Source organism: Drosophila guanche, unplaced genomic scaffold, assembly GCF_900245975.1.
Source record: "Drosophila guanche unplaced genomic scaffold, DGUA_6, whole genome shotgun sequence".
Classification (NCBI taxonomy): domain Eukaryota; kingdom Metazoa; phylum Arthropoda; class Insecta; order Diptera; family Drosophilidae; genus Drosophila; species Drosophila guanche.
Window position 1 is genome coordinate 3340997 of NW_022995749.1, and position 26532 is coordinate 3367528.

At 46.3% G+C, this 26532-nt stretch overlaps 2 protein-coding genes across 2 annotated transcripts in view; one reads left to right on the forward strand and one right to left on the reverse strand.

Annotated features, from left to right (window-relative positions):
* The first annotated feature begins 4206 nt into the window (after positions 1-4206).
* LOC117585410 (putative odorant receptor 85e) lies at positions 4207-5745 on the forward strand. The gene is given in 2 exon segments (XM_034274882.1): positions 4207-5617; positions 5671-5745. Coding segments are annotated over 2 exon segments (1476 nt in total). The 5' UTR covers positions 4207-4216.
* A 4638-nt stretch (positions 5746-10383) lies between these two features.
* Positions 10384-26532, reverse strand: part of LOC117585489 — a 28034-nt gene continuing 11885 nt past the window's right edge. The window contains exons 2-6 of the mRNA XM_034274984.1: positions 19877-20109; positions 19445-19673; positions 18058-18196; positions 17644-17991; positions 10384-14621 (exon numbers count right to left, since the gene is read on the reverse strand). Of these exons, the coding sequence (XP_034130875.1) occupies positions 13250-14621; positions 17644-17991; positions 18058-18196; positions 19445-19673; positions 19877-20109 (2321 nt within the window). The 3' untranslated portion in view covers positions 10384-13249. The remainder of the gene's footprint in view (positions 14622-17643; positions 17992-18057; positions 18197-19444; positions 19674-19876; positions 20110-26532) is intronic.

Consider the following 26532-nt stretch of genomic DNA (forward strand, 5'->3'; position numbering starts at 1 on the left):
CATGCACAGCGAAATTGCCGCACAAAACGACAAAAATGAAATACATTTTAGACACTGTTGAGGCATGAGGCGTTAGTTGAAGGGGACATATGTACACGTACTCATGCATAGATGTACATACATATATAATGCATTTTATACGATCAAATTTAACTTCCAGCTCGTCATTATATCTGTGATTATGCGCCCAAATAGTTCTAAAACAGTTCTAATTTCCGTGAAAATAATCAAAATTCAACATTTTCATTGGAACTGTCAGCGTTTATGGCATTATATGAATTATCTTTGTGTAAAACTAACTTGTTAACGAAATCTAAATGATAAAGTTAGTCGTTTGTGTACTAACAACCGGAAGACAACCTGTGGATCTAATGCAACTTTTTGTTGGTAATGTAAGTTCAGTGAATCAGTAGGAGAAGTAATTAAATATACCAATTGAATGAACATATAATAATTTAATTTGGAAATTAAATTAATTTAGTTTATGGATTTGCTGCGTGTTGTTACACTTGTGGTGTAGTTGTAATACCCCAAGTCAGCATTTTTGACTTGTTACATCTCTTATCAGATACCGGACACAACTGAAAGCTTGAAGTAAGTATTCGTATTCGACCGGCCCCTGAGGAGGCGGCCTGCGATCTTAAATGGCCTTGTGCCCTGCTGTGGAAAGTGGAAATGTGTTTCAACTCGACGGCCCTCATACTTTTATGTGAGTGGAGAAAGTTTTGTTGTTTGACAAATTGTTTTGTGCAGCCGCCGGAGGAAATAAAAGACAACATTCAACTGAAAACAAGAAGCGGATCGAGTTGGCACTGGTGGAGATTGGAGATGGAGATAAGAAAGAGAACGAAACAGAATGGAGACGTGATGGGATGGGGAACGAATCGGAATCGGAACTGAAGTAAGAGCTTTAAATCGCGAACAAGAGCAGCGAAAACAACTACAGCTCGTTCCCACTTCCACTCCAGTTACCGCGTCCCGTTAGCGGCGAAACTTTTTGCCACTCGCCCTGCGGCTGCACTGGCGCATAAATTAGCAAACATGAGGCTGGTGGAGCGCGTGACTGTCGGACCTGAGGAGAAGGAGGTGCCTGCCTGGCACCGTGCTACGTCAAATGGCTTCCTGATTGACTATGCTTCAGCCCGTGAGAGCCGGTAGTGGTGGTGGTGGTGCCAACCCTGGGAGAGGGCCTCTTGTCTGGCTGCAGCAAATTAGCGATGTTCATGTGGTCCATTCTCCTCCCTGAGCGCTCCACCCCGCTCCATTCGGACCTTTGCTGGGGAAATAAAAGCACTGACGCTCTGCACCCCCGAAAAATTGGCAAGCGCAATTAATTAAAAAGTTTCCTGCAAACTGCAATCGGACTGAACTCAGCACGGGAAGGCGTTTGTGTGTAGGGAGTGGCCTGGGATGGAATGGGATGGAACGAAATGGTCGTCAGACAAAGCTCTAAAAACATTTTTCCAGCTGTCGAAAAATGCGCTAAATTGTTTTTTTTTTTTGTTTGCTTCCAGTGAATTTAATTAAAATTTGCTCATACTGGTACGCCAGGTGGCTGGGAAAGCATTGGATTACGGGTATGTGTCATGAATAGCCATGAAATGGTACGCTGCCACTCGTAAAATATATATTCTCATAAAACTATAAATGCAGATTAAAGTGAGCCGAGCTGGAACCATACAAATGTCCGATCTGGCCGCAAGGAATAATTTTATGCAATCAATTTATGGATTCACATTTTCCTTTGCCATTCAAATGTTAAAGGTAGAATAAGAGGTATTGTATAAGATTTTCATTTTTCATTAGTGTATGCCACGTGTGACGTCAATTAAAGCAGCCAAATCAGATGCTAAAAATATTCAATGAAGCTTTATCTATGAGAGTAAATTGTACGTCCGTCCATGGCTCAAAGTGTATCTGATTCCGGCAGCTGCGCTGTTTGTATTTGCTTTTTTCTTTGGTAATTTTCATAAAAATTATGCAGATTAAATGTGGCAGCAAAGTTTGCTTAGCCAGGCAAGTGACATTAAACTCCCATAAGGCGCAGCGGCAGCGGCAGCGACAACAAAGATGTCTAAATAATAAAGGGAGCTGGCGCTGTTTTGGGGCGACGCACAAGTTGATTGAATAAATCACAGCAGGTAAATTTTCAGTTGGAACAAGACTCGACATGCGTGAGCACAGACTGACACACACTAAAGAGCTGACTAAAGAGCATACCAAAGATACGAGGTCGAGTGCGAGGACGAGTGTGTCTGCACTTACTTAATGTTACTGACTTTGTATTGCACAGAGCCAGAGCCAGAGCCAGACTACACTCCAGGACAAGGCCCAAGCTCAGCGTTTTGGTGTAAAGTTTTCTCGTTTACAGGCTGGCAACAATTTGGCCAAGGAGCGGACCCAAGTTCATGCCCATTATGGCAACAGTGTGTAAGAATTTCTTGAACCGAAGTGAACCGAATCCCGGGTCCCGAGTCAGCCCAGAGGGAATTAAATTAGTTTGCATTTATATTTGATGTTCGCCCCCCAAAACTTGCACACATTTTTGTACACGAGTAGCACGAGGAGCATTTGAAGCATTCGGTGCGGGTATTCTGTCTGTCTGTCTGTCTAAACCCCTTCGTTGGTATTCCCTCCCCCCCCCCCCCCCTCCCTTGTCAACCTCAATGGCTCTTTAAATATTTTGTTAAATTAATTGCATGTGGCTGTGGTCTAATTAAATGCCTCGCCGGGAATTAGAAGCAAGCGTACAAGAAATTTACATGATCACGACACGCAAACACCAGACCATCCCGGTGTGTTCCGCACGGTGAATGTTGCCACCTGTGAGGTGTGCAAAGTTCACGTGGTAATTAGCATTTTCTATGAGCCACTTCCCAGGCTTAGTTTCATCGAAGGGCACTTGAATGTGTATACACACATTCGCTTTGTGGCATACGTTTTGCAATTCAATAAATGCAAATTTTAATGCAATTATTTCTAAGAATATATTGCCCACATTCGACGGTCAAAGGTTGGCGCATTCAATTAATTTGAATTGCATTCATTGAATTTTTCTATATTGCATGTATAAGCTGCATTCAAGTATCAAGCGAGTCAAAGAGATATTTGTTTTGGGTCAAGTTTGAAAGTATTAAGTTTGCAGTTGGCTGAAACTCGCGAGCTCTTGAAAGGGAAATGTTGTAAATATATGTGGGCTGGCTTTTGCCCCTTTTCCCCTTTTCTCCTTTTCCCTAGACAAAACACCAAAACGAGCAAGGGCGAATTAGCGTCACTGCAAATTCCAAACACTAGAGAAAACGCAAAGAGAAAACGAAGGAGAGCGAATTGAGCGCGAGAGCGGACAACCGATCGGCGAGAGAGGTAAAAGGTTGTGTGCGAGACGAGACGACCAACGACGCAGAAATCTAATTCTTGTACCGTTACACCATGTTTAATCACTTATTAACCTTATTATTAAAGGAATATGTGGGCTGGCTTTTGCCAATTGCGATCCCTAGACAAAACACCAAAACGAGCAAGGGCGAATTAGCGTCACTGCGAATTCCAAACACGAGAGAAAACGAAGGAGAGCGAATTGAGCGCGAGAGCGGACAACCGAATGGCGAGAGAGGTAAAAGGTTGTGTGCGAGACGAGACGACGAACGACGCAGAAATCTAATTCTTGTACCGTTACACCATGTTTAATCACTTATTAACCTTTACTTATAATCAATAAACATAAACCCCCACATATATTTTATACATAATTTATATGCCCGGTGCTCAATGGGGATTGAGGTTGAATACAGGCAGAAGGAGTGTTTGTTAATTTATGTATAGAAATATTGAAGTCTCATTTATGTTTCCAATTTTCACAAAATTCACTCTGTGCCTGTATTGATTTCGATTATATATAAATAAATATGAAGAACTGCGAGTCTGAGTTAGAAATTCAGGTTATACCTTCCTTCCTTTATGCTCTTCCACTTATTGAGAAACTTTAAAGGTTGTCTTTCGCTGGTAATTTGGACAGACAATTAAGCATTTAGTTGGCAACAACAACAGCGAGGACAAAATCATGAAAAATGTTAATTATAAGCCACGCCTCTGCCGGCACCTTTGGCACCAAGGGGAAACTTTTAAAAACTCATTAATGCATACATTTAGGGACCCTTAAATAGGCAGTAGATACGCTCCAGATACGCACTTCGATACCGAGTCCAAGGCTGGACATATGGCGAGTCTTCAGTTCCACGGCAACGTTGATGCGGACACCAGGTACGATGCGTCGCTGGATCCTGCGCGTGAGTCGGAATTGTTCGGCTTGCTGATGTTCCTGCAGCTGGGAATGGGCATGAACCCAGTTCCGAAGTGGCCCAGATGGTGGCCCATTTGGCTGCGGCCTGTGGGCGGGCTGCTGGCCAAGGCCTACTGCTCGATGGTGATCCTGACGTCGCTCCACTTGGGTCTGCTCTTCACCAAGACAACGCTGGACGTGCTGCCAACGGGCGAGCTGCAGCCCATCACGGATGCCCTCACCATGACCATCATATACTTCTTCACGGGCTACGCGAACATCTACTGGTGCGTGCGATCAAAGCGATTGCTGGCCTTCATGGAGCACATCAATGGGGAGTATCGCCATCACTCGCTCGCTGGCGTGACCTTTGTGAGCAGCCACACGGCCCACAGATGGTCCCGCAGCTTCACCTCCACCTGGATCCTGTGCTGCCTGGTGGGTGTGATCACCTGGGGTGTGTCCCCCCTGATGCTGGGCATACGAACTCTTCCTCTGACCTGCTGGTATCCCTTTGATGCCCTCGCCCCAGGCACCTACATGGCGGTGTACGCCACTCAGCTCTTCGGGCAGATTTCGGTTGGTGTCACATTCGGCTTTGGCGGATCCCTGTTTGTCACCCTCTGCCTGCTGCTGCTGGCCCAGTTCGATGTGCTCTACTGCAGCCTGAAGAACTTGGATGCCCACGCCAAGCTGCTCTCTGGCGAGACAATCAGAGGGCTAGGGTGAGTGGACCTCTAACCATCTAGGGATAACTAACTCAGGTGAGTCCTGCTTAGCATTCTGCAACGAGACCTGCTCCAGGGTTCCTCCACACGGGAGCTGAATCAATATGCCTTGCTGCAGGAGCATCCCACGGATCTGCTTAGAATCTCCGCTGGAGCTGGAGCGGGAGCGGGATCCCATCGTCTGGGGCAGGTGAAAGCTTTCCACAGTGCCCTCGTGGAGTGTGTGCGTCTGCATCGCTTCATTCTGTACTGCTGCGCGGAGCTGGAGAACCTATTCAGCCCGTACTGCCTGGTCAAGTCCATGCAGATTACCATCCAGCTTTGCCTGCTGGTGTTCGTGGGTGTGTCCGGCACCCAGGAGTTCCTGCGTATTGTCAATCAGATTCAGTACCTGGCGCTGACCCTCTTCGAGCTGCTGATGTTCACCTATTGCGGCGAGCTGCTCAGTCGGCACAGCGTGCGATCCGGAGAGGCCTTCTGGAGAGGCGGATGGTGGAAGCACGCCCACTGCCTGCGCCAGGATGTTCTCATCTTTCTCGTTAACAGCCGTCGGGCGGTGTATGTGACAGCTGGAAAATTCTACGTGATGGACGTGAATCGCCTGAGATCAGTAAGAAGTAACAGCGACCATCACGTAGCCTTCTGAGTGCCTTCTGCTTTCAGGTTATAACGCAGGCCTTCAGCTTCCTGACTCTGCTCCAGAAGTTGGCCGCCAAGAAGGCCATCACGGAGCCCTAAGCGGGAAGCGTTGCTTCCGCATTTTTCGTATTTATTCTTCACATTAAAACCTTCTCGAGCGAAAGCTACAAAATATTTGCGTTCATTGTTTGCTTAACATTTTGGAACAGCGACAGATGGGCTCCTTTCCCTGCCACTTTCTTCTCCACTGACTGTATATCTGTTTTGCCTTTGGCTTGTCACTGATAAACAGCCCTTTTCTTGGCAAATGCGAAAGGCACCCAGCTCAAATGTATAGGGACAGGCAGCATGAAGATACTCTTTAAGAGCTGGCAGGAACCACTTAGTCCCACAATTGGGGAATTCAAACAAAGACACAAAAGAGAAGTTCAGGAAATAGTTTATGGTAGTTATTCTTTTCTTCTTATTAGCCATTTCTCTAGGTTCAATGTATTAATCATAGTTCTATTCAAATGTTATGTGGCAAACCTCCAGACTTATTGTAATCACCCACTCGAACTGGCACACTTTGACTGTCTACTCGTATCTGTTGTTGGGCCAAGTCCTTGGCATTTCGGAAGACGCCTAAGAGTTGAATTTAATTCTGCGATTGCACGCTGTACGCATACAAACTTATGGCAAAGTTTTCAACTCATTTGCGCTGTGAATTTTTCATTGTGTCACAGACACAGACACAAACACGCACCAGAGCCGAGCACCCACATGGCAAAAAGTTGCCCTCTTTGTGTATGCGTATTTATAGAGACTCATTTGTTTCTGTTTTTGCTGGCATCGCGCTTAGATGATTACCTTTTTGGTCCTGTGTTCTTGGTGCGGTGTTCTTGTATTGTGCGTTTTTTGTGCCTTCGTTTGGCTTTGTTGGCCTGCGGAAATTCCTTTCACTTTCCTACTTCCTACTTCCGCCCCACGCTAACTACCTTTATGCGTGTCTGCTGGGGGCCAACGGCAGCACATTTATATTACTCGTTGATGGTATTTGATAAGCGCAATGCATACTTGAGCCGCCATTCCCCTAGATAAATGACTGGCCATATTTCCCTGCCTGCGCCACAGCCAAGCAGCTTATCGGCCTTCGATGCCCATAATGAAACTTTAGATGGCCAAGACTTGAAGGCTCCCGGGACCAAAGTGCTCAGCGGGAAACGGCAAAAAGAATGCACTCCAAGGGGAAGATGGGCAGTTGCATTTGCTGGCCAGCCAAAGCTCGCAAATGGATGCTTAAGCTTGTCCAATGATCGGAATACAAGTGCCACAATCTGAACATAATCCGCAAATAAATTGAACAGAACGGAAAGAGCGAATAATTGGCATAATAAATATTTATACATATTCGTAATGGTTTGTCCTAGTTCGCAGAGCTAATAAAATGTTGTTCATAAAACTAATTTACGTTTAAAACCGAGAAACAGTTGACTGACTCCGAGCCCATAGCAAGCATGAGCGGGTTGAGCCCTGGTTCCCTGCCTTTGGGCCCACAAATACTTTCTATGTAGAGCCAGCATGCCATTGAGAGGACTTGGCCACAGGCATGGCTGTCAATGCCCCCCAGCTCCACGACCTTTCGGCGAACTTTGAAGTTGTCTCGTGAAATTAAATTAACACAAAGACCGTGTGCCATGTCAACTTTTTCGGCAGTCGGCAGTCGGCAGCTGGCGGTATTTTAATTGAAAGCAATCAATATACATAGGAAGCAACAGCAGACAGCTGCTGAAAACTTTAAAGTGTTTTTTGGCACTGGAGTATGGTTTCCCTTTCAAATGAGTGCCTGATGCTCTGTGCAGGGACATTCGAATTCGATACAGAGTTCGAGCCATGATGAAATGAGGCCCTGATTCGATTCACACCCCAAACCATGGCCATGGCACCTGTGAAAATGTTATACACTCGGCATGGACTGTTTGTCGACAAGGCTTTAATCTAATAAGGCTGTCAAAGGCCATCAAGAACCTGCCGGCAAATTCGATTCTTGGCCTAATATTAAATTTGCATTTGTGAGTTTTGCAATTGGAATTTAATTGCCTTCGGATAGTGCATACGGACACACAACGGAGTCAGAGTCAGAGTCAGTGTCGGAGTCGGAGTCGGAGTCTCCCACAGGGCTTTATGTGTGGCTGAGACTGTCATAGCAATGGCAAGCAGCTCGAAGCAGCAGAACAAAGGACTGACACAGGAACCAAACACAGTGCCACATACAATTTAGCATCAAAGCGATATGTGTCCTGTGTCATGTGTCCTCCATGTGCCTGGGCAGTCGCTGGGTCAGGTGTGTGTGCGCGTGTGTTAATGGCAGCTTTCACCTGCTCGACAATTTGTCAAGCGCATTCAATAGATCGCCCGGGGTGGGGCTGCTCTTTGATTTTCTCCTTATATACTGAGTGTAAAGCTGGCTATTTGATTTCAAGCGGTCTATTTGCTGCTGCCTTCAGTCTGTGTGCTGCTTTCGCCTTAAAGCTGCTTTCAAATGCCAGAGAGCCAGCCAATCGAAATGGCCATAAAATGCGCAACAAGCTGCAGCCAGCAGCAGCATCAGGAACATAAATCAATGCAATCAATGCACACGATTTTCCATTCCCCTGCTCCGATATGCACAGCCAGGGAAATATTTTATACCTGCATTTGTTTGTCCCTCTTGCTGAAAGCCAAGGCCAGTTCCGGGTGTGCTGGTAGCCTACATACCCTTTCTCAGCACAGATATACACATATGTATGGGCTCAGTTCCTTCGTTTATTCTCTTTCTTTTCCATCTCTCTTCACATACGAGTCAATCTTTGGTGTTAAATGGTAATCATTTTCCTTCCATGTCACAGTGTTTTCTCGCTCACAGAATTAATTTCTTTTCCTTTAACAACTTTCTGCTTTGACTCACTCTTTGGGTGCGTTCCGGCAAAACCTCTTCACTTATGACTCAATTCTTTGTTTTACAACAATTACTTGGTTCAAATGCTTACAGGGCATTTCATCGTCGCTTTCACCCTTTCAGGATGTGCTTTATTCCGATATCAAAAGCATTTTAACGCCAACTGCGGCTGTTATTTTCTTTGTTATTTCGCTGATATGTCCGACCAATGAACACACAAATGTGAATGGGTTTCTTTTTTTTTTCAGGTAGGCCCGCGGCCTGCACTTTTGAGTGCCTTTCAGCTGTGTCCCCTCTGTGTGCCTCTGTGTGCGTATGGCGAACCGCTGAAATATTTACCGAAAACAACTATTATACTCTCCTCTCCAGCACGCGACCGCCTTCACTTCTGCACACACTCGTATGGAGATTAAAAGCGCCTGAAAGTGCACTACAGCCGCTGGGATGTTTCCACTTCTGCTGACTGCCCCTGGGGTCGTTGTCGGGGGCGAAAAATTCAAGTTGGCGGCGTTGTCGCTTCGCACAAAAAGCGTTTATTACAGCAACTTTTTGCTCGAGTGGTGGGGACACGGACAGGGTTGGAGCTGGAGCTGGAGTGGCAAAACGGGAATCCATTAAAACGGCCTCCACAATCTACTTCGGGTAGGGGATTCCGTGCTACTTTACGAGCTCTTAAAGCTGCAAATAAAATGAAGAGACGCTGAGTAGTCGCTATTTGGACTCTGATCACATTTTATACGCGGTTCGCGACTTTGTTGGCCCCTTTTTTCCCCTCTCTAGGGAACCCTCTTGAAACACAAATTTACGCGGCATTAGCGGGCACTAGTCTGCCAAGTACCCTGAAATAATTATCATTTAACTTGTGACGTTAATGCACCAGGCCCGAATCCGCTTTGATTGGCTTTGAAGGCGCTCTCAGCGGAGGTTCGTGGGCGGAAGAGGACGACAAAGTTTGTTGTAGTCTTGGATGCCGACATGGACGTGGGCGGTGACATTTCAATTGCAGTTTTATTTACCCACTTTGGAGCTGGGAAAAAATCTATTTTTGTCCTCATTATAATTCTTGAAAGCGAACTGAAAGCAATGGAACCTTAAATGCACGGTGGAGAAGGTCCTTGTTGTTTCTACTTCTGTCCTTGTCGACAATACCATGGCTAGCTTTGAGTGGATTAAAATGTGTGTCTTTAATTAGCTGCTGATATTATTTAAAATATGTTTCCAATTCAAAAATTTGTCACAGTTGCAGCAACATTAAAATTGGTAGAAGACTTCATCTTCGTCAAGGATATCCATTTTATCTCCTGGAATCAAATATCCTGTAAAAGAATATACAATTTTCTTTCAAACTCAATTTGATTTGTGAAGAAAATTGTGTGAGAAAATTTAAAGTGCCAATTCCAATAATGAATAATCGTGCAAAGTACTTTCAAAAAGTTCCCATTTGTCGCACAGTGTAATAAGTGGATAACTAAGTCTGTGTCCTTTGCGTTGATTGTGGCATATGCCGTATGGCAGTGAGCTTGATTGCACTCTCATCATTTTGCTCTGTAAATTGACCCTATCCCAGGGTATGTTCAAAAGGGACATCGTTGCTCGCTCAATGCTTAATTGAGTGGAATTTCACATGGAAGTCAATGCGTGGGTGGGATCCAGACAGAGGCTGACGCCTTCATCAGAGTCCCATTCGATTGCCAGATCCCGTGGGAGTGTCAATTTGTGGCTGCAGCTGTGACAATGGTCTGCTGCTGCTGCGTGGGTGAATGAAACTCCGGCGAACTGTGGTGTAATGCACATTTAATACAAAATCAAAAACAATCGGAATACACTCATATAAATCATAGTACGGCTATAGCTAATATGTTTCACATATATTTATTTATCTACGTTTCAGTGTCTTTGACTTAGTTTAGGAAGGATTTCGCTATGGCTATCATAAAATACACATTTATAAGAAGGGAGTGGGATTGGGATATGTCGCTTTGGGGTCTTCTATGGCTAAACATTTTCTTATCGTTTAAATTCTTTGCAAATTGGAAAATATCGCAACAAGACTTGCTCCAGGGATGTGGAAACCTTAACAGAAATGCTCTGATTTATTACTGCTGCTGGTGTACAGTACAATATTGGGGGAATACGCTCTCTCCATCCGATACATCCATCGACCATTTAATCATATATCACCTCATACAATCTTCACTACAATCTAATCTAGTCTGGACAAGGCTGGATGGGCTCTTCGATTTTGAACACTTAAACATAAACTACACACGAATTAAACACAACTTGTATGCCCTAGGGTGTGTTATTGTGTTATCAGGTGAGAGATATTATGTACAGAGTGATTGACTTGTCTCATAGCTCAGTTTTACATTTACAGAAGTAGATAGAAGCAGAACTCGTAGAGTTTCCTCTGCGGTTGCTGTTCGTTTAATCTAGGACTACTGGTAAAAGCGTTTTGTCACAATGCTCCCCCCTCTTTGACTTATAAATAATATTACCATAGATTAAACATACACAGATCAACGATTCAAACTAGCATTTATCAGACAATACTGAACGACATTTTGCATGCACTTAAAATTAAATTTCCATTTGCTGTCTTTGCTTTAAATTCGTATTTACCTAAAGTTATTGTGAAATACAATACTTACGAGTATTTGATCATTGAATATATTTCTCTCTTGCTTGTGCCAGGAAATTCGTAAGCCTATTTCGAGCCTGCAAATGGGAGCGGGTGCAGTTTTCCATTACGATTTATTGCTAAGAAATTTCATGCCCACTGCTCTTGTGGGGTGTGCAGCTGGTCAGCTCTTTTATGTAAATAGATGTACAGTATATAGCGAGCATATGTGGCAGAAAGCGGACACGGAAGTGTGGAACTGTCTTTGTTGTTTGCCCTGCGGCCTGCCGCTTCCATTAAAGTTCAATGAAGTTCCTTGAGTGACACCAACGAGCCAACGACTGCCAGCCCAACGGGGACCTGCTCCAGCAATGATTCAATGAACTGCAAAAAAGATTTCCGCTGGCGATAAAATTGCTATAAATTTCAAAGTGCCGCCACATGTCTGCTCTCGGCAAGGCAAGGGTGCGGGCAGGAGTAAAAGTAAAAGTTCAGGCGCTGAAAATTTGTCAGCAAAAAAAAAACAATGTACAAATTTTGTGGCGCTGTGAGGTGTCATCGCGACAGGCTCTTTGAGTGGCTGCCACTAATGGCGTCATTACCCGTCATCTTCCCATCACCGGCCTCTGCCTCTGGATGTGCGCCTGCCTCCTTGGGTACTTTGTAGCCGCCTGACGATCTGATGGCGCTTTAAACTTGGGGGAACTGAAAACTTTCATCCCAATGGCTTTTATTATTGCTGTTGTTGCAGCTGTTGTTGCTGCTGTTGTTGCTGCTGTTGTTCTCCTGTTGTTGTTTGATGTCTTTTAAGCATCTGGCTACGGCTATGGCTACCACTCCTCATTCTCAAGCCTCCAGGGTACGGTCAAGCTCTTACGTGACCAGCTGAAATTTTTCATTTGCCCACAGAAATAATACAAAATGAATGAACTTTTCAAATAAAAATAGCAATCTGCCAGGCCAACAGCAAACAACACACGAACAACAAAAGTCACAAACTCCCCTGGATTTGTGTACGTGTCGGGATCCCTAAATGATTTCGTATACAATTTGCGGATAGAACATTTCACATAAATTCACGGCATAATTGCCCATTTCCATCGAACATCAACCTACCGCAGAGAGAGAGTTTTCAGCTGAAGAGAATATTCAATGCAAATACGTACTATATATCCAGTTGGAATGGCACTTGGCCTCATGCTATGCACTTGTGAGTATCTATCCATGGGGGAGAGCTATTCGCCTTGCTCTTGAGCACTCTCTTTGAGTACATTCCGTTCCTCTTGCAAATAATTAATCAACTCAATTCTGTGTTATGTTTCACTTAAAGTTTCTCAGAATTAGGCCTCAAACACGAGGGACAGACGGAGTGTTCTGAGGGTTCCTTTTGCCCCGTTTTACAGCACGCTTTAAGGTCTTTAAGGTGTCCGCAAAGCGAACAGAGAGCGGAGCAGTCCTTTGCCACCAAATACTGCTGCTCCCCGCATACGTATTATTCAGCACAAACTTAATGTTCATGCGATAGGGTTATGTTTGCTATGCTGCTGCCTGCGGGATGCCAAAGTCTCTTGGAATTTGCAATTGATGAAACTATCTTCCTCGCTCCTTACACCGCTGGCCGGACATGTGTCTTCAATGGCATGCAAATTGAATTTGAAATTAATTAGAGCCACATAAGCGCTTAAGCCTCGAGGACATTCAGTCACCCACCACACACACACACACACACACGACTCCGATGTGTACAAGTATGTGCGAAGAATGGGGACAAGTGGGTGTGTGAGAGCGAGCCACACATTGTGTATACGACACGTTGTGCGGTGGGCCGCAGACATAACGTAGTGGGGAAGGCTTTCCCTGGATCTGCGGGCTTATCTGTTGCTGCCCAATGGCCCAGTCCCCTTGAGTCCCCTTTTGAGGACGCCCGCAGGGGCTGCCCGCTGGCCGCGTCGTTGACCTGCGACCCCTGCGCCTTCGGGCGGCTGCAATGCAATGGACTCCTGAAAGTCCACGCTGGGGCATTGCTGGGGCTTCGTCTTGAGTTTGCCCGGCTTGACAGGCGTCTGCTATCTGCTCGGTCTCCAGGCGCTCGTGCTGGAATAGCGGCACAGCAGGACCTTCTTGAAGGCCTGCCGGAAGACCTTGTTGAAGATGGTGTAGAATATGGGATTGACCATGGAGCTGGCATAGCCCAGCCAGGTGACCACATCGAAGACCCAATGGCTGATCCGCTCCTCACACTCGCCGCACACCGTGGGCAGCAGGTTCAGCACGAAGAAGGGCGACCACAGAATGACGAATGTGAAGAACACCACGCCCAGCACCTTGGTGGCCTTCTGCTCCAGCCGTATGATCCTGCCGTGCCGCGACGAGTTCCTCGAGATCACACTGGAGTTCCGGGAGTGGTGAGAGCGCACAGTCTGCTGCCGCTGCAGCATGCAGGGCGAGGATGTGGTCGCCCTAGTCTTTCCACCGCAGTCCGTGCCAGCCTGGTAGTTCATGTTCTGGTGGCTGCGCAGGGTGGCCGAGCGCCGCAGCGGCGTGGATGTGGTGGAGGCTGTGGCCGTCTTGGTCGGGGTCAGCAGCAGTGAGGTTCGCACGCCGCCGAAGCTGCTGCCCCGCCTGCGATGACGACTGGCATCCCAAGTGACCACCGAGGCCGTCTTCGAGATGCTCAGCTTGCGCCTGCCGGGACAGGGAGTGCCCGGAGCGGCTAGGTAGCCGCTGGCATCGCCCTGGACCGTCAGGGAGCTGCTTTGGTTCTGCGCAGAGGCCGAGTGCGGACTCAGGGTTGAGCCACCAGAGGGTGCCGGGACTCCTACTCCTGCTCCACTTGCTGCTGCTGCTGCAGCTGCAGCTGCCCCTGGCCCGGCTATGCCCGCACTCACACTGGAGGTCAGCGCCTTCTTATTGCCGCTGCTGCAGAGGAGCAGTTCCATTTCGCTTGGGGAACTACTCACCGCCGTTGTGGTCGTGGTCACCCGGAAGGCTGATGAAATGATCTTCACCTCGGCCGTCTTCACACAATTCTGCAGCGGTCGATCCCCGAAGTAGGGACACGTGCACACCGAGGGCAGCTGCAGGTAGTCCGACTGGTGGCTTGTGCCTCCCACGTGGCACTGCTTCGCCTGCGGTGGATCCAGCTCCGTGTCCGAGTGACAGCTCTTGCCCTTCGACGTCGATCTCGACTGCTGATCACTGTGCGCCGTGCTGTCATCGTCATCGTCGATGCTCTCCTGCACCGTGGTGTGTCTCGTGTAGAGCGCATTCTTGGGCAAACTGTTGTGCCGCTTGTGGCGCCTCAGTGTCGCTGTTGGTGTGTCCGCATCCTCGTCCGCATCGTCGACGCCTGCGCGCCGCTCCCGTCCTGGAACCGCTGACGAGGCCCGACGACGATTCTTGTACGCTCGCAGACGTTGCGAAAGCTGAGAGAGAGTGCTGCAAGAGTAAAAAGAGTCGTGGAGCTGTCAGATAAGGTATGCCAAAAGGACAAGAACGAAGTGCAAATAGCTTCCCAAGTGGCTCGGACACAGAATCACTTTCAATTTGATGCAGCTGCCAGCAAATAACAGAGAAGTTGCTTAAAAATTGACAGCTAAGCCGATTAGCTGTGCAAATAATCTCCCCTAATTAGCTGGAACGGGCAATCGATTAGAGCTTAAGTTGTGGAAGCTTGTCTCCGATTTCCCTTCGGATCCACTGAAACGTAAAGGAATCAAATTGGTCAGAAACTATTCCTCTGCTGAAAACGGGAAAGAGGGAATTATTCTGCTTAAATCTATCGAATTTCGCCATCATCGCCCGTGGGTTCACTTCCCTTAAAATATATTCCTATACCTGTATTATGCTACATTACATTGAAGCCTTAATATCAGAGAAGGAACAGCAGGAAGAGCTTCTAATACAGAAAACTAAAAGCAAAGATGAGAGAGTATAAGTAAAAGTTAACTTTTAATAGGCATAAGCAATTCTAGTTAATTTTGTACCCTTTCAACCATTGGGACCAATGCAAATGCTTGTCAGAGACAAATGGATTTGAAAGTTGAATCTACCGAGTGGAAAAATCCTTTAAAATATATTTCTTTGCCTAGACTCTGCTGGCTTGTTCTGGCTGAACATGTTAATTAAAAGTGTACCCAGAACCAATTGGCTAAACTCCTTCGGAATGGCACGCAGAAGCCGTAGCCCAACCCGCGCTTTGTGGTCATCGGGGGTCTGCATCCCCCGATCTGGTGTTGCCTCACGCTGGAGCATGAAGAAACATTTTTTCAGGTTTGTTCTTTGTGGTTTCCCGCTGGGATGTTGTTGCCTTTGTTGCTGTTTTGCCACATTCCTGTTCTGAAGGGGGTGCTGTGGCCTGAGCTCATTTTGCATTCATTTTAATAGAGCGCATAAATTTCCACGTTGCCTTTGCGTTGCGGTTCTTGTCTTGCTGGCATGTTGCGCTGAAACTTTATTTGGCAATGGAGGAGACAGGGCAGACAGGAGACGGATACTGGGATGGAGACTAAGGCTGCTAATGAAGGCGTTAGGCAGACACAGGGAACAACGACAGGGACAAGTGCAGGGAATGGCAGCCGCCAAGAAGATGCTGGAGAAGGCTAAGGATGTCAGCTCATTATGCAGCCTTCGCGTTTTTGATTTGTTTGCACAAGACGTGCGCATAAATTGAGATGCGTTGAGACAAGGCTAAGCAAGGACGATGCCTGGGAACTGGGAAATGGGAAATGGGAGACATGGGGCAAGGAGCTGCCCAACTTCTCATTATGCAAGTGAAACAAAGCCGGCTGACGCCAAGTTTTGATATTGTTTCAGCCACAAAGGAATTAAACAGCTGCCAAGCTCATCAAGACGTTGCTGCAGGCTCCCGACGGAGGCTGCCGATGCCAACTTTCACACACACTCAGCTCGAGACCTCGTCTTCAGGCCCCCAAAGTCACTTCCGGCGTTGTCATTGTGTGAAAAAAAAGAGCCGAAATTAGAATCCTGGCAGCTTGAGCAGCCAGAGCAGCCACAGAAACCAAAGCCAACATCATTTGTCAACTTCTTTGCGGCTGTCAGAAGTGCATGAGGCGACAAATTTTCAAACAATTAAGAGGTCCCGCCCGAACCCAACCCAACCAGTGCCCCGACTGCGCCATCGACCTCGTTCTGCTCTGGTCTGGCAAAGCCACTTTGGGCCTCTGGAGCGCACAAAAAGCAAAGCACAAATAAAATCCATTTTATTGATAGCGCAAATTCGTTCAACTGTCAAGCAAACTGGCAAATATGAAGGCACAATACGACGCCTCAGAACCACCAACACGGACGCAAAAAAGCGCCCAGTCAGAATGATTCGTAGTCGCACGTGGGAGAGGAGCCTGCAAAGAGCAGAGGGAAGATTGGGGGCTACATTTGAAGCAAATTTAATGCGCTCAGATGCAAATTTATTGGCACTTGATTCAAGCTACTCTTTTGCTAAGAAATATTCGCTTTTCAAACGTTTCTTGAATGTCTTTTTGGGATTTAAAAACTCAGCTCTAAAGAGCCTTCGTGTGCGCATCTGTTGCTCCCTGCGTACCTTAGATCAACGCATTTGCCTCAAGGAATTTTCTATCATAAGCGATGGCTGCTCTCATTTACACCTCACTGCCCATTCGTTCGATCCATCAGGATATTGCCTGGAACAGCATAAAATGCTTGCTCTCTGCGATTTGAATTTTTTAATTGAATTTCTTCGGCGCATCGCTTAGCCCAGCTATAAGCCAGTCAACTAAAATTAGAAAATTAATGAAAAACACATTAAAGCAAAAGGCCTCAGCCTGGGCTGGGACTGAAGCGAAATCACTTGAGCAGCTCAAATGCCAAATAAAAGTGGAGTCCCGCCCCCTAAGCATCCACAAAGGGAAAACGAGAACGAAAAAACGAAAAAACGAACAAAAAATTAATTATTACGAAAAATTGCACAAGTCAAAAGCGGAAGGACAATAAAAGGCAACGCCGCAAAAAGGAGCACACACAAAACTAAGAAAAGAAAGGAGCAGAAAAAAAAGCAACGAAAACGAGAAGGACTTGAGGTGAGCGACAGCCCTGCCTTTTGGTCAGCACTCACGGACTCGGACTGAAACGGAGTTGGGCCGGGGCCGGGGACTGGGACTGGACTAGGATTGAAAAACAACAAAGACAACCAACCCAGTGGCTAGAAAGGATCACTCGAACAAAACGGTTTGCTGGTAGCAGCTGTGTGTCCTTTTGACAGGTAAGGAGACGGACAAACTCTGTTACATTTTTATACTTTAAGATTGTTTTATATTACAATTTTGATGTGCTTCAAGAACTGTCTCAAAAGCTGTAAAGGGCATCCAAAATACGTTGAGAATCCCATGGCCTGTTGTTTATTTTCATTGCTTTCATTTGTCGCGCCTTTTGCTAGATCCCCTTCCAGGCAATTATAAATTCAAAGGGCTCTCCCACTACTTACCCGTCGCTCTGGTCTCCTCCCAGGCGGCTGCTGGCCAATGAGTTCCGCGTGCTCTCTCGCTCTATTCCCAGGGTTGTGGTTGACAGTCCCAGAATTGTGGTGCCATGCCGACCCTTGGGCGAGGTCTGCTGGTGGTAGGCGCCTCCCTGCAGATGCGACTGCTGATGGGTTGCATAGCGCTGGGGGCTGCTGGGGAACTGCAGGTGGTTTGATATGGAAAATTCGGACTTGGTGGGCGATCCCGTGGTGGATGAGGAGCCCACCGACTCGAGGCCTCTCGAGAGCTTCAGCATCTCGGCTCCGAACTGATGCAAGGCTGTCATTGTGGTCGGCGTGGGTTCTTTGATGCTGTGTGAGGTCACAATAAATGCCATATATTCAGACTGCCAGCAGGGCTGCTGCAGTAGTGCTCACCTGGAGTCGGGCAGCCAGAGCTCATGGTTGTCCAAAGTGCTCAGGTCCGTATCCGTTGAGTTGGCCGAGTGGGCGTGCAGCACGGACGAAGCGTGACCTGGGCCCGGCTTTAGCAGGCGGCGCCAAGTGCAGCGTCGTTCTAGGGGGTGGGAGGGAGGGGAGAGGCAAGAGCACAACATGCACAAAAGTCACAAAATGCGCTAATCAATTCGCACGAGTACACAAACCGAGTCACTACCCAAAGAACAATCTACAAAATCTCGCTACGTGCCTGTGCCCGTGCCCGTGCCGGTGCCAGCCGCTCTTTGCTGCAGGGATTTGGCTTAAAATAAATGCCCAAAAGCCAGCTCCCCGCACACCACACAACCCACACCCCACACACACACACACAGAGGCTCCACTCAAGCGAAGTGCCCTGCCAATGCATGTGATTCCAGCTGCAGGCCGCATCGGGAGTACATTTAATATTCCTATTGCCCCCCTAGTCCGGGCCCAAATACTCGTGGCTGGCCATGGGCCATGGGTGCTTACTGTCCTTTAGGTGCTAACTGATGGGATACAAAATGGAGCTGAAGCAAAGCCATTCAAAGCGTGGACAGGGGTTCCATTGGGAACGCACTTAATAGCGCTGATAATCCCAAAATTCAAAGTGCTGTGTGCTTTAATTTGATTTAACTACGAGCTGGGAGAAATTGCTGAAAATATGAGGCAACAGAAAGTGTCTTTTTGTGGCTGGGAAGTTTGGCATAGGCTCATGAAAGTCATCAATTGAACAGGATGATACGGGAGTAGCCCCCAGGCAACCCACATCAAAAAGTTTGCAGCTTGAAACTTCGAATTGAAAACAAGTCAAGCACCTCTGCAACACCCTCGCACAAGCCATTTAGGAGGGCGCCTCGAAATTAGCTATCTACACACACGAGTACGAGTCCAGTCCATAGACTGGATTTCACTTGTACGAGTGGGTGTGTGGGTGTGTGGGTGTGGCCCTTGTCCTCACCGGTTCAATGTCGATGGCTATGTCGATGCTGTGTGCATTGCTGCGGCTTAGCCCCACTTTGCGTCACACCGCCCCAGTCCGCCTTTTCGGATTCATGGGATACGGATACTGGAAGCATTCACCCACATTCACCCGAGCATTGTTTGTCTACGACACCTTCTCTGCTGCCAGCCCTCTTTCGAGTGGCCTGCAAAGTTCTTGGCATGGCACAACAAAAACCAGAAGCAAAAAAAGTGCAACCAAAAAACGAAATGCAAATTTTAGGCAAACTGAAAATCATATTAAGCCCGAAAACCCTACCACCCTGCTGCTCTTCGTGGCGCTTGCTTTGTAGGCAAAACAAAACAAAAAAAAAAAGGAGGAAAAACGGGTGTTCCAGAAGCTTACCCAAGGCTGGGGCTTGGCCCAGCCAGCCGCTGGCCCAGCCGGGTGTGGCGGCTGCCGTCTGTTGGCCACCGCCCAAGTTCTGGCGCTGGCGGGCCAGCAATCGCACGGTCAGACAATATGTCAGCAGCATCACGCCCAGCGGAATGTAGAAGCAAACAATGGACCCGACGAGCTTGTACACTGGATCCGGTATCTGGCAAGTCCCATTCACCAGCACTGAGGCATGATTCTGGAATCAAATGAAAGAAGGCAGAGAGCAGGAGCAGAGAGAAAAGCGGAGTGAGCACAATGAAAAGTACAAGATGTACAAAAGATTTGCGAGTAATTAGAAACGCGAACATATTCGTGGCACCGTGCAATATTCAAGTAAACATTCTTAATGGATCAAAGGCAAAGTTTAATTACTTTAAAGGCGGGACATTTATTACTCACCTTGGAGTACATCAAGCTCAAAGGCAGACTCATGGCAATGCTCAGAAGCCACACGAAAACAATCTTCAGAGTGACTCTTCGACGCGTTTTGTTCCGGCCAAATCGCATGGGGTAACGCAGCGATAAATAGCGGTCCACGGAGATGGTGCACAGATGCATTATGCTGGCCGTGCAGAAGAGCACATCCAGGCAGATCCAGGTCAAACAGTGCTCGGATCCCAACGGAAAGTATCCTGTGGAGAAAGAGGTTCGCTTTGGGTGGACTTGTGCATATTGTGCCCCTGACTTGTGGCACCATAAAGTGGCTACAATATTCCCCAACTACATATGGGCATACTGGTCTATTGTGCCACCCAGCCAGCAATGCAGTCCAGCTCCAGGGTACCAGCTCCAACTGTCGCCTGGCCATTTTTATTTAATATTGCTTGGTTGGTTTTTTGCAGCTCATATTTTGTTCACTACTCCCCTGCCTCCTCAATTGGATGCTGCCAAATGATATTGCCTGGTGCTTATGCCCCCAGGGGGCTTATGCAACATATTTGTGCCGCCCATGCGAGACGATAGTCGAGGTCCTGCCCCTGGCCAGCTCTGAGGCCGCTGTGGACGTCGTTTTGCGCAGCTGTTGGACGCCATAACTCAGCGAACTCAGCGAACTCAGCTGCCCATGTCTGCCAGTGCCACACATAAAAACACAACTCTTCGGGGCTGAGGCCAGTGAGCTGAATCGAGTGAGTGATACTTAATGTTTCCAAAATCGGGCTAAAGGCTGCTCTTGGCTGGCTCGATGAAAGTATCCAGCAAAAGGGGGACTGAGGGGACTGAGGTTCCGCTGGTCCATCGGTCAAAAATGAGTGTTTCTTCCCTCCCATTTAAGCAGCTCCGAAATTTGTAATAGCTTTGACAAATTGAGTTAATAATGTAATCGAGGACTTAGCCATTTCTCTCAATTTCCATTTTGCCAGCCCACTGCGAACGGTAAGCCTCGGGGCACCAGTATCTGTTGCATGCCACCCACAGAGTTACCAGCCCCTAGCCCCACCCCTCCTCACTAGGATCCATAAAGCTTTGTTTATGGCCAGCCAACGTAGCCCACACCCACAATCGGATTCCATAGGCGCTTAAATTGCAGTAATGATTCCTGTGCCGAAGACCGAAACGAAAATGTTGCAAATGACACGGCCATTGGGCACGGCCTGGCTGAAAAGGGGACGGCCCCAGACCCGATTTGTGTCGTAAGTAAAGTGTCAATAAGATCAATTTGGAGAGCAGGCCGTACGGTTGGGCCTTTAAAAGGGAACCCAACATTGCCATTGAGCAAATTTGTTTAAGCTGGAAGCTGAAAGCTGAAAGCTGAAAGCTGAAAGCCTGGACGGTCCGAAAGCGAAATAGGGGAGCAAGTTAAATTAAATGAAATCTGGCTTTGGCCGGGCCACAACAAAAAAAAGGGAAACTAAAGAACATTTTCTGCAGGAACCTGAGATTCCGCCTTCTGCCGGATGCGCCGGATGCCCTTCCCCCTTTTGCACCGACTCAACGGACAAGCTGAGGTCTGACCGAGGACAAAGCTTTTATTTGTGTGTTTTGCTGTGTTCCCTTTCTTTTTGTGTGTGTTTTTTCGGGCGCTTTTCTTCCTAAAAACATTTCAACTTACAAATGCGAAACAAATTTCAAACAAAAGCGCACAACTTTGCTGTTCCCCGTGCTGGAGTCAGGGTAAATAAATTTGTAGCTGATTTCTTTTGTGTGGATTTCATTTTTGCATGCCCCCTGGTAGTGGGTGTGTGTGGGTGTGTGTGGGTGTGTGTGGGTTGCAAAAGAGTCCTCATAAAAGTAAACTGAAACACAAATAGCCGTGGAGGCTGATGACGAGCAAAGTTGGCGGCAAAATGACTTGGTAAATGAGTTGAAACTTATTTAATTTGTTGCAAGTTTAAGTGGATAGCGAGAGGGATTCTGCTTCTGCCACGCTAATCGTCAGCCTTCCAAATGAAGTGAATGACAAACCAATGTCCAGCCAAGTGGGTCACTGTGAGTGTAACTATTGTCTGACCACTTTCCCCCCTGACAACAGGAACTTTTGTATTAGCCGTGGCCATGCCCAAATATTTGAGCATTTTTCCACGCTGGTGAACTAAAGCAAACAGTTATCGCAAAGCGCCGCAAGCGCTCAAATCGGGTCGGAAAATGGAGCAAAATCGAGGGAACATATGATTTATGAATGGACAGCAGACCCCTTCCCTGTGTGTGTGTAATGTTATCCCTTATGGCTGCCATTGTTGTTGCACGGCATCCTTAAGGCACAGCATCCTTTCATCAATAAGATACATCAACATTTATGTATCTTGACAATGTTTGCCCACTAAATGAGCACAACAAGAAGGGGAAGGTTTGGCCAAAAAGGATTCGTGGTTTTTGTGTGGTTATCTGAATGCTCCATGTGGATTTGCCCCATCAAAAGTGTTCTTAGGCGTACAATTGAATGAAAAGTATTTTATAAATAATACAATTATTAAATAAATAATAGCTCTGACTTATGCTCTAAAGTGACAATTTGTATGACTTTACTGCAGCTCAAAAGCCACCAACATTGCAGTCACATGAAAATGGAAAGAGTTAGTTTTAACTCATACGAAAACTAAGAGTGACATTTACCGATTCAAGAAAAGAATTTTACTCATATAAAAATAAATAAGTATGCATGTATCTTCAGTGTTTATCAATCTCATACAATATTTAATGAACTCAACACCTATCAGTGAATACATAAACATGTGTATAATCCTGGGGCTTTGGAAAATTACAAATAATTTTAAATCAAATATTTGGCAACAGAACAGAAATTCCATGCAAACGCGGGGCGAGAGTTCCTCGTTTTGGCATGGCTTTAAATTCAATTTGTTTTATGATTTGAAATTATTTGGCAAACAAGCAAACAAAATAAACATCGGCATAAATCGCACACCAATCAAAAGTGAAATATCAAATACCTGTCACCAAATAAAACTCACACGAACATTCGAGCATTAAACCACGCATAAATGCGTGCCCAGAAATAACACGAGCACAATCCAAATGATTTGTGTCAATAAAAAGGGCGCGCGGCAATAAAATGCAAATATGAGAAAATAAGAAAATCATTGGGCAAAGGCTCGAAAATTGCTGTGATTATAAAATAAGCCAACCCAAGCCGATTCGCTGCTTGGCGAGGATATTGCTCCAGAAGCCAGCAACAATAACAATTTCCATAGCAAAACTCAGCAATGAAAACGGCACAAAAGTGCGCTTGTGTCGGAGGTTCCTGGCTCCTGGCATATGTCAGCCACAGGCACTTACACTTACAACAGCGATAACAACAGAACAGGGAGGAGTTGATGTCTTCAAGGAATCCTCTTAAGCTAAACAGATACATGGATGCCAGGAGGACACAAATTACATTATTTTCGATCTGCGAAGCCGAATAATCAATCATTTAAAGCGCTTCATTCGCTCTGGAACATCTTTAAATTTTGTATCTAATTGGCCGCACTTTTGTGCCTGCTGTTTATGCCAGTACGATGTGTTCGTGTGTTTGGATTTGACTGCGTGGGTGTACGAGCAACCCGCGGCGCTTGTTGACACGTTGTCACCTCCGCTGTCATCCAAATTTATGGGGTGCAGTGCCAAGGGGACAGAGGGCACTTCGTGCTTTCCTTTTTTTGTGTGCCAGCTGACAGCAGTTTTTGACTTTTAGCCCGTCTGTATGTAAATACGTATCATTTTCATTTGCATTTCTCGCATCCCGCTGACACATGTATTCACATGCTTCCTGCAAATGTTTATTCATACGAATGAATGTATGCAGATATGTTCATTTGTATGAACCTGTGGCCCTCGAGAGATGTGTCGAAAACAGGGTACCAAAGAGTCCATGGCATGACTATTGATTTCAAGTAGTATTTATATGTTTCCGAATATATCCACCAATGAATTTAATACTGGCTTTCCCTTCATGTTTTTTGATTCTTTGAAACTTTCCATTTCGTTGTTAGGGCACACCAAAAGTTCGAACCAGCGTTGAGGGATTTTATGTTGACAAGAAAAATGTTGCTACAAAATATTGTTGCGAAAGTCCAACCAAATGTTGATGCAGCTGTTGCTTCTGTTTGTAACCGATGGATGTTGTTAGCTGCCTTTGTTGCGGGCATTGCTGCTGTTTGCCACTGTGGTCAAATATTTGCGCTGACAGCATGCGAAAAAAAAGTGTTGCCATGGGAAAATCTTCTTCTTTAATGAAAATTTGGACGCAAAAAAAAGGTGATTCTGTTTTGTGTGATTCACACTTTATTTGTGCGCATACATTTGGGCCATGGGAATTAATGTGGCATGGAGTTCATGCAATAGCTGCAAGGGATTTATGAATTAATTTATTTATTATGCATTTATGCACTTCGATTCAAGAACATTGCAATTGTGTGTTTGTGCCATAAAGTTAAACCTTAAAGTTCACTTTTTGTTGTGATTTCATTAAAAGTTAAAAGTTGCAAATGATTTCCATCTATTCCTCTTTACTGCAGACATTGAAGCCCTTTAAGTGCTTTTTCATGGGCTGCAAATGCTGGCCCCAGGTAAGGACTTGGAAAGGACTTGGGGTAGGCTGTGCGGGGGGAAGTTATTAACATGAATATGATGGACACTTCCGCACAACTGGCTGAGCAGCCGGAAGAGGAGTTGGTGCGGTGCAAGGAACTCAAAGAGGAAAATGTGGCGACTACGTGCAACGCCAACACACTCCAGCCATACGTGATAGTTGTGGCCTAGACCGAAAAAGTAGGAATAAAGCAAATGGTGAGGGAGTGGCTTTTGTTAACTTGCTCTATCCGGCTGACGGGTTCATCATCTCCATGATGAGTAAACTGACTAGAGTCAATAGCCGCAGGGCTGGCGCAGATCTGCCAGCCATGCATAAAGTAAACTATTTAATGGGCTTTCGATTTCTATCGTTGTGCCATAAACGCGTTTGCCTCAACAGCCCACAACTGGGAACGGAAATCGAAAGCTGGAGCTCCCTCCACAGGAGGGAGGCCGGGTCGATTAGGGGTGGTTGTTGCTTGCTTTCTTGTCGTCCTCTTCGAAATCATTTTCCTTAAGCAATTTGCCTTGGCAGGAGGCATCTTCATTTTCAGTTTTTACTCTGGCTCTGCCATCCCCCTCTGACTTGTGATTTCGTTTCAAGTTCTCAGTATTCTCAGCAGAGATCTATCCGCACAGGGCCGAGCTCTGAAGGGACAGCTGGTCTGGTAATAATGCAAATGGCTTTGGCTTCCGTGTGACCCACAAGCACATCCTTACTCTCGGCCAGGTGCTTGTGCTCGCCCATGGCTTTGGCCTTTACTTTTCCTTTGTGTGGCAAGTTTTTTTAGTGTCGCCGACACTTTTATATTTAGTGTCTCAGCGAGACACATTTCCCCTGATTTTCTTTTGATGTCGGTCAAGCTCGAGCAAAGGATAGCAAACCAAATGAATCAGAACAGCAGGGAACGAGTGCATTGCATATTTGGTTCGCCTCAGTCCAAAGAGATTTATTGGGCTCATTTGCATTTGAAAAAGGTTTCCCAGCCAGTGTGTGTGTGTGCGTAAATATTGCCTTCCATTGACATCAAATCTATTTATGCAGTCTGCCTTGAAAGAGATTGATAGAAATCTCCTTTCATTCAAGACGAACCGTCGAGTGGCTGCCATTTAAATTACACATTTTTCCAAGGGCTTCCAAGAAAATGGAAAGTGAATACGGAATTTGCAGACAACTGCCAGGAGCGAAGTCTGCTCAATAAGATGTCAATTTAATAATAATACATGCAAAATCTTTACATTACTTGCTGAGCACTTTGACAGACTTCATTTACAGACTAGCATAAATATTTGTTGTAAAATATTTTGGAAACAATTTTATGTTGCTCAAGTCTTAAAGTATGTTGATAAGTAGGAAAATGTAAATAATTTGAAAACCAACGTGAGAAACCTTTCATGGACTTGCTTATGCACAGAAAACTTTCAAAAAACTTATCCCATTTGGGGCCATATCAACTGCTAACCAAACATTCTCCACCGGCAACTTAGTGCCATATAGTTTGCCATATCAAGATGCACCCACACTATGTCCATATGCTGCCTAAGATTATTCGCAGCTCGGCAAAGGCTGTGACTAAGCAAACCTTCAGCACTTTGTTCAGCTTCGCCCCAGAGCCCGCGCCAGTGACAGCTGTCGGCTTAGCAGGGCAGGGAAGCAACAGGGAAGTAACAAAAATAGCAACGAATTCTCATACATAGATGTGTACGTGTCCTCTATGTCCTTTGTCCTTGTGTGAGTCCCAAAGCAAATATGTATAAACTGTTGTTTGCGCAAAAATCGCCTGGTACTTTGGCAAGCTCCGGCAGATAGAGCAGCGGACACGAAATTCAATTAAATTTCCGACAAGTTTTATATAAACACATTTTTTATTTTAATAGATTCCCCGCATTGAATATTTAATATGTATTTTTCTTTTTGCCTTCGCCTTCCCCCCCACAAATCGACAAACAGTTACCATTCCTCGTCAGATCAGACCCAACGGGAGAACCGAAGCCGTGTTGGGACCGACCAACCCCACCTACCGACCGACTGCCGGCGGCACACAGCA